Below are 8,200 nucleotides of genomic sequence, written 5' to 3'. Positions count from 1 at the left end.
GCCATTTCAAAGAGCTGACCCAGAAATGGAGCATCAGCATTCCTCCTGCGTGCTTTCCTGCTGCCTGACCCTCACCTGCCATGGCAGACAGGTAAGTGCCAGGGGGCTGGTTTTAGGGCATTTCATTCAACTTTGCTAGTGCCTAGTTGCCCACCATGTATCTTAGCTGAAGAATACCATCACGGGCCTTGCAAATATGAGCTGGGTTTGCAAGGTGGTCATCACCCAGGTGCTGGGAGCAGGGGTGAAAATTGATTTATTCATGTGTCTGAAGCCAGGACCCAAACGGCAATGCTTGTGAAACCCTGGATGACTCACCTGGATGGAAACCAGGGCAACCCTTGGCCTGCTCCAGCCCCCACTCAGAACTGCGCCCAAGAGCGTGGGCACTGGAGCTGGAATCCAGGTTGAGAGGTTGGGCTTGAGCTGCAGCCTGAGATGTTGGAGTGAGAAGGGACACCCACAGCTGCAGTCCAGGGAAGGGAGGTCTTGCCCAAGGCAACATGACTGGGCTGGTGGCAGACCTGAGCTGGGGAGCCTGGGGGCTCCTTCTACACTCCCATGCTTTTTCACCTGCTGCCTCCTCAGGAGATTGACAATTCCTCCACTCCCAGAGGAAGAAACTAGGGGCAATCTGGACAGGGCACAGGTTACACTGCAAGTTGAGGACTGGGGACGCTGTGAGCTCCAATTCAGCATCCCAGGTGGAGATGAATTCGCTCCTGTTTGACTTCTGGGATTTCTGGATTCTTTTCATCACTGGTTGGTTCCTTTGACCCTGGAAGTGCATGTCAGTGGCTGGGTGACTAAGACTTAGTGCCTGATCTGAACAGGACGTCAGTGCTTGGTTGCTGACGAGCTCACCTTCGTCTGCCCGTTGTGTGTCTGGATAAATCTGCTTGAATCTGTTTGCCTGTCAAGGGCATGGGAAAATCTCCTTCCCAGAAAGGACCCGGTGCTGTTTTTACCTTTGACTTATCAACTGACAAGGGCAGCAATGCTTATAAAGCAGAAACCACTCTCAGACTCTCACAGGCACTCTCCATCACTGGTGAGTTCCCGGGAGGGACAGCATGACCCATTTGCTGAGCCAGGTCAAGCAGGAGCGAATGTCTTAAGAAATTAGAGCTCCTCAAGCTGGTCCAGAGCTGCTCAGGTTCCAGGCTAATTTTCTTCCCTGGGCTCAAATTCTCAACAATTGGGGCTGGAGGTTTTGAAGAATGTTGCTGCCTCGAGTTCCTCCCGTTTGAAGACTGGAACAGGGTCCTTCCTGCTCGTACCCCAAGTGTTCCTGCCCACAGTCCAGGCAAGAAATGCCCAAAGGACAAGGGGTGGAAAACTTGTTGGACACCTACAGGTATGCTCTGCCACACCCTCAAAAGCGAGGAAGCCTGCAGGACAGTCGCCGTCAGTCTCACCCCTAACCCAGCCACATGCACTGCTGCTTCTCATGAAGCACTGACAACTCCACTGCAGGACCACTGCAGTGCTGGGCTTGAACGAGTTAAGAAGGCCACACACGGAGATAGAGGGAAGGTAAGGCGACTAGAGAAGGACATGGCAACCCACTCCAGTATTCTTGCCTGGAAAACAGTTCATGGGGTCGCAAAGAGTTGAACACGACTCAGCAACTAAACACAAGGTAACTAGGAGACAGGAGGGTTGAAACTGAACATGGAAGAGATCAACAAAGCCAGACACAGCACCATAAATCAACTATACTTCAATAAAATACATTAAAAGAAAAAAAAAGTAAAGCCAGATGCCTACTTGGTCTTTTTTCCATTCTCCTTTATTTCATAAACACCTAGTTACAAGTTGCACAAATCAAAAAATAAAGGCAGAGAGGGTGTGGGGAAGACCTTTGTGATGTGAAGCGGGTTGGAAGGGAGAAAGGGCTGGGGACAGGTCCTCTCCCTCCACACACAGCCTTGGACAAGGGCTGTGGCCCCTACAGTAGGGGATCCGAGGAGGAGGTGGGCAGAGAGCCAGGGTCGCTGGGGCCCCTAAACCCAGAGCTCACCCTCAAAGCCCCATCAATGCATGGCAGGAGTAGAACAAGGAAGGGAAGGAGATTCAGAGATGGAGTAACAAAGTGAAAAATCAAGTCATCCTGGTAAAGAGATTAAAGAAGGAAAGGAAAAGGGGCAGTGAAAGGTTCTCCCTGAGACCCCCAGGGAGGGGCTGGGGCCAGCTTGCCTGTTAATTTAATATTAAATTGGGAGTGGGAGTTGAAGAGGAAAAGTTATCTCAGGGGATGACATCTCAGCCTCTCAGCTTGTACCTGGGATGGGAAACAGAAACACACAAATTAAAAGGAAGACAAGATACAGAAGCCAGGAGTTCCGTCTTTGTCTACCAATTAGAACTTCTACTTGGGGGCTTCCCTGGTGGTCCAGTGGCTAGGACTCTGTGTTCCCAGTGCAGGGGGGCCTGGGTGTCATCCCTGGTTGAGGAACTAGATCCCACAGGCCACAACCTAAGACCTGCTGCAGCCAAAATAAATAAACATTAAGGGACTTCCCTGGTGGTCCAGTGGCTAAGACTCTGCGCTCCCAATGCAGGGGACCTGGGTTTGATCTCTGGTCAGGGAATTAGATCCCACATGCTACAACTAAAACTTGGTAACAGCCAAAATTTAAAAATTAAAAAAAACAACAACAACCTCTTCTACCATCCAAGGTGGTGGTTGCTGGGTACCTAGGCTGCTTCTGCCTCAAGGCTGAGTGACGCTCACATAGTACACGCCTCACCCTCTCCTGTCCCTGTCCGCCCCATGGTACTTACAAGAGATACGAGAGGCCGAGGGCCCAGGGCCCTCACCAGTCGTAGCGGCGCGACTGTCGGGATGGGGAGTCCTCGGGTCCCTGTATAGCCAGGCGGGGAGGCCCCTCAGCCCTTCGTCCTCCACCCCCGGAAGCCTCATGCCTCCGAAATTCCAGAGGACGCTGCTGCCGGAATCGGGAAGTCTCCCTCCGCCACTCGTCATCAAACGCCGCGGCCTCACCTGAAGAGGACACGGAGACCACACAGGGCACCTAAGTACCACCCCACTTGCCAGGCAGACCCGTGCCCGATGCAGGCTTGAGCCACAGGCTCTGAGACCAAAACCCAAGGCTGAAAGGCCTTGGGGAAGGGAGGCGGGGGGAAGGGAGAGGGGAAGTTGGATTCATCATGGTTGCCCGAAGCCACGAGCAGGAAATCAGGAATGGATACTTAGTTAAGGAGCATAATCCCATACACACCGTTTTTAATAAATGTTGGCTGATTTGAAAGAAATAAAAATGAGAAAGGAAGACACTGACGGAATAGGGTAGATTACTATCAATATCTGACTTAGGTGACAAGAGTTTGCCCTCCCCGGTGAGGCCATCTCCTGCACTGACTTAGCCCTAAGCTGACAAAGAGGCCCCGAGTAAGTGAAGAACATGGAGCCCAACACACACATACAGAGCCAGGGAGCATGCGTGAGGGCTCAGTCCTGACTCTTTGCGACCCCGTGGACTGTAGCCCACCAGGCTCCTCTGTCCATGGGATTTTCCAGGCAAGAATACTGGAGTGGGTTGCCATTTCCTTCTCCAGGGGATCTTCCTGACTTAGGAATCGAAGCAGGGAGAAAAAGCTGCCATTTCTCAGCTCACGAGACGGGGGCTAGGAGCTGGTGGCAGGAAGCCGGCAGGCTGGAGCCGGAAGGGGGCTTACTCTCGTCCAGGTTGATATAGTCCTGCCGCTCCTCCTGGTCCCCCGTGCGGTGGTTTCGGGAGCGCTGGAGGATGTGAGCCCGGTCCCGGATGTGATGCCCAATGGACATCTGCTCCAGCCCGCTGTCGGAGTCGCGCACGGTCCGCCGGGTCTCCCGGATCTGGGGGAGGCGGAGCGCCACATGCTCAGTGGATCCTTCCAAATCTGACTACGCCAGGCTGGAAACACTTTGAAAGGAGCCAGCCAGGCCACCCGACCGTGCCTCCCTGGGATAGAAGGAGCCCTCCAACTCACCCCGCCTGGGGCTGAGCGCATCTCGGACGTCTCTTGGTAGACCTTGGGAGCCCCGTCGCCGGTGTTGGAGTAGGAGATGACAGTGGAGGAGGAGAAGGTCTGGCAATTGCCTCCGGCTGTCATGTGCTCCTGGGGAGGGAAGGGAACTGCACGGCTGAGTGGGCAGGGCCTGGCTTCCGGAGCAGGGATCCCTCCCTGCAGCCCCGGAGCAAACGTGAGGACTCACCATCACCCCCTCAATCCCTCTGAGTCCAACAATAAGCCAGGCAGATCTGGAGAGGCCGAGCCTTAACTGCCCATTTCATGAGATGCCTGCCGCTGCTTCCCACTCAGGACCCCTGCGCTCTCTGGGTCTGGCCCTCTTATCTAGCCTGCAGGCCTCTGTGAGCACAGCCTTCCCCACTCCCACCTCCAGGGACTCGCCAGGGGAGGCGGGACACAAGACCCTCACCATGTTGCCGATCATGTCGTTCATCATCCCGAACATGTCCATGAAGCCGCCTGACTAGAGCAGAAAGGAAACCGAGTCAGGTGGTCGAATTCAGGCTCCCACAGGCCACCTGGCTACATGGTCCCTCTCTCCCCTTCCTTCACATCTGGCAGCGGCTCTTCCTCATTCCTCTTGAGCAGGAGCAGAACAAGTGTGCCTCTCTGAGCTTCTCTTCCCACCCACCCCGCCCTCCTCCTCAGGCTCTGTGGCTACTAGGATCCCATCTTTTTCTTGCCTGCCTGACCTATTTCCTCCTACTTTTAGGAAGCAAGTCTGTGTTACTAGAGTCTAACCTATAAAGCGGTTGTTTCTGAAGCTGTAGAAAAATCTCCTACACATCTCTAGTTGGCCCTCCAACAGCACCTCCCTCCTCAAAAGAAGACATCTTGCCAGGCAATTATATCTCCCTAATGGGGATGACTCCTAGAAACACAGGAGTCAGTAAGTTAGCGTCATCAGCTCACAGGACTCAGCACACAGCAGGCCCGGAGATCTGTGAGCACATGACGACTCTAGGGTTACCCATTAGCCTATATTTCAGAGAGGCAAGTTTGGAACTAATATCTAAGGGTTACAGAGCAAGTTTGAAATGGAAGGATGCAGGGAGATGAAGACTTACCATTCCCAGCATTCCAAAAGGGGAGACAGCCCCAGCCTACAGGAACATGTCAGGAATAGAAATTAGAGGCCACATGCGACCTCACCCTCCCAAACCAAGCCCATGGCCTCCCTTGCTTTTTTCCATCCTTCTCTCAAAGGAGCATCACAAAGCCTGTCTTCCACACCCTTTTCCCCACTCCTAGAAGGCACGCCACTTGCTAAGTCAGCCAGCATGCAAGAAAAATGAAGCACTGCATTAACCACCCTCCCACCACAGTCTCAGGTCTGTGGCAGCACCATTACCTGCATCCTGCGGCTGGCAGGCCGGGTCCCTGGCAGATTGCCATCTGTGATGCTGAGGAAGGGGCTATATCCAAACCCCCCTGACAACATCCGGTTCATGTGCTGACGGTGAATGGCAAAGGGGTCCCTGTGCAGGGAGAGTACAGAGCAGGTGGCAGAAGGGGCAGCGGTCAGCACCTCCCTGCTCCCCCAAGCCCCCAAGAAAAGAGCCATAGGGAACCAGTGGCACAGACATCCCCTCCAAGTCTAAGCTGGAGCTTACAGTGGCCACCCAGGTGTGATCTGAGCCTGCAACAGGAGCCCAGGTGTCTGTCTCAACTACTCAGAGACTAAGTGGACCGATGTGTGCTCTGGAGCAAGAGGGGGAGGGGATACTCACATCAGGAACATGGGGTCCTCGGGCTCCACGTCCCTCATGAAGCGGAACATCCTGATTTCAGCTCCAGGGAGCTCCACACTGTGAGGATGTGGAGGCTCAAAGGTTGGAAGCGGCCAGGCTTTTTGCACACCCGCTCAGGGCAGGGACTCTCAGAGCGTGGTCCCTTCCAAACACTGTAACTGGCCCCCAAACTCCAGGGAGACCCTTCTCCAGGTGTTCAACATCAGCCTCTAGGGAGAGCAGAGCTCTTCAACCCTCTCCCCGAAGGGGGACCGTGGAAAATTTTCCCGAGCCTGTTTTCTGCCTCCCCCACTCAGAGCCATCCTCTTCCCAAAGCCACCGCCAAAGGCACACTCCCCCAACCCTCGACGCCACCTTTCCGGATGCGAATCTCAAGTGCCACCCCCCACCCCCGCCCCATAAATGACCCCAACCACTCCGCTTCCTCCTCACATCCCGGCCGCCGCCAGACCTCCCCCGGGTGGGCCTCACCGTCCCCGCCGCGCCTGGAGCCTTGCCCCCTCACCCCGAACCCTGCTTTCCTGCCAGGTGAGCAGAAGAGGCAGGCTTGACCCGCTCCCCTCCCCGCATCCCAGGCTCCCGAGGACCCTGCAGCCCGGCGGGCCGCTCCCGCCCCGAACCGGCTGCCCGCTCCGCTCGAGCCTCACCGGTCCCCGGTCCGGGCTCAGCGGCCCATCCGGCCGGTCTCGCCTCTGGTGCGCGGCAGGATCGGGGCTAGCGGCCCGGGACGCGGGACTGGTCCGGGCGTGAGCTCCTCGGCCTCCCGCACCGCCTCCTCTCACAGCTGCCACCTCCGTGCACCCCCCGCCCGTCGGCCCACGGAGCCCGAACCCCAGCCAGGCCCGGACGGAAGTGACGTCACGATGGGACAGCCCACCCCAGGCCGGGCCTGCGGAGCTCCGCCCACCGGTGGGCGTGGGGCGCACGCGGGGCCAGCTCTCAGGCCTAGCTGCTGGGGGCCTCGGGGGGTCCTCTGGGACTTGGGGAGTGGAGGCCTCGTTAGTAACCTGGACTTGGGTTCTGTGGCCCCGAGGAGGCTCCCTGTCAGGGTGCGGGGGAAGGAGCAGCGGAGTCCATCGCCGGGAGGGGAAGAGGGGGGAAGAGGACGGGGGCAGATTCCCCTGGACAGGGCAGGCTCTCAGTGGGTGACGAGGTGGGGCGGATCCCTGGGGAGAGCTTTCAGCAGATTTCTACCGGGGAAGCGTTCATCCCGAGATGGAAGATGGACGGCAATTCTGCGGGGGAGGCGCTGGGGCCAGTCCCCTCGGGAGGAGGCGCGTTCCAGGCCGGGGCGGCGTCCTCGGAGTGACGTAGCGGGAGGAGGTGACAGTGCTGCCCAGGTCTCCCTCTGGCTTTGAGAACTCGGGCTGGGGCACGGAGGATCCAGGCTGGGGGTCTGGTCGCCAGATGGCGCCCTTCGGCCGGGCTGGAACTGCAGCCCCTGGGGAACTGGGGTTGGCGGGGCTCTGGAGACCCGCCCCCCACCACCTCGCCGCCCCCAGTTACCCTGCTGTGAGGAGTCAGACTAGGGAGAGAGTTCTGAAATCTTTTCATTGAATGCCAACCTCCCCTTTCCTTTCTCTGAGTATCCTCAGGAGCTCCCAGTCCGCACTGTTTTTCTTGCCTCTAGTCAGGCAAGTTGGTAGGTAGGTCGAGGGAGAAGAGCGCTCCCCGTTCACCAAGCTCACCGAGGGGCAGAGTTGCGAACAGGCCCAGGAGACCTGACTCGAAGGCCAAAGGCTGACACTTTGACATACTAAATGTGTTGCATAAAATCCTGCCCAACTGGAGAGAAGGGCCCTCCCCCTGGGTGTTCAGGGATTTGGGCTGTCCGGGCTGGACTTTAGACCGGACTCAACCAGACGCCAGCTCGCCTGGTTCTTTACACTGGCCGCTAGCCACGTTCGTGCTCCGTGGGCCTGACAGCCAGAGAGACTTGTTCCCATCTCCAGCACTTCCCTGGAGAGGAAGAGGGGTTGCTCCCTGGTGACTCAGGAAGAAGTGGAAAGAGTGGGGCTTCTCAGGTTTCTTTGGACTTGATTATTATTAAAGAGAGAGGAAAAAACGAAGACAATAGTGGCAACAGAGGGGAAGAGAGACAGAGAAATTAGAAGCTGGCAGACTGGCAAAGCCAAAGATAGAATAAAAGAAAATGTGTTTTCCATTGATATTTCTGGGGAATAGACTTAGTAAAAGCTTTCGTCTTCCCAATGCTCTGTCTCTGAACAGCCCACCATGCCAGTGCCCCTTTCTTCTTGCCTCCAAACAGAAGCAGTGTGACAAGTGGTTAAGAGTTGTCCCGGTGAGAGTTCTGCAGCCCAAACTTAGTGAAGTGTGGGCCTCACCTTCAGCATCTCTGTCCCGGTTCCATCATGTCCAGCCTGCCCAGAGCTGGATAGGAGATGCAGCTA

General features: G+C 56.5%; 1 protein-coding gene across 2 annotated transcripts; it reads right to left on the bottom strand.

Moving 5' to 3' along the window:
- Window positions 1–1,788: 1,788 nt before the first annotated feature.
- On the bottom strand, window positions 1,789–6,617 carry MLF2 (myeloid leukemia factor 2). 2 transcript variants are annotated; one of them, XM_068970838.1, is made up of 10 exons: window positions 6,437–6,617; window positions 5,769–5,846; window positions 5,390–5,516; window positions 5,302–5,304; window positions 5,106–5,141; window positions 4,448–4,501; window positions 3,997–4,125; window positions 3,703–3,862; window positions 2,788–3,007; window positions 1,789–2,284 (listed from the first exon to the last, which is right to left on the bottom strand). In XM_068970838.1, the coding sequence occupies exons 2-9, from the start codon at window positions 5,816–5,818 to the stop codon at window positions 2,820–2,822; spliced, it is 747 nt and encodes a 248-aa protein (XP_068826939.1). In that variant the 5' UTR covers window positions 5,819–5,846; window positions 6,437–6,617; the 3' UTR covers window positions 1,789–2,284; window positions 2,788–2,819. The 2 variants fall into 2 exon arrangements, with proteins under 2 accessions (XP_068826939.1, XP_068826938.1); XM_068970837.1 differs by lacking the exon at window positions 5,302–5,304.
- Between the last annotated feature and the right edge of the window lie 1,583 nt (window positions 6,618–8,200).

This window comes from Capricornis sumatraensis, chromosome 4 (genome assembly GCF_032405125.1).
Source record: "Capricornis sumatraensis isolate serow.1 chromosome 4, serow.2, whole genome shotgun sequence".
Classification (NCBI taxonomy): Eukaryota; Metazoa; Chordata; class Mammalia; order Artiodactyla; family Bovidae; genus Capricornis; species Capricornis sumatraensis.
Note: the sequence above shows the minus strand (reverse complement) of the source record. Positions and strands in the feature narration are given on the sequence as shown.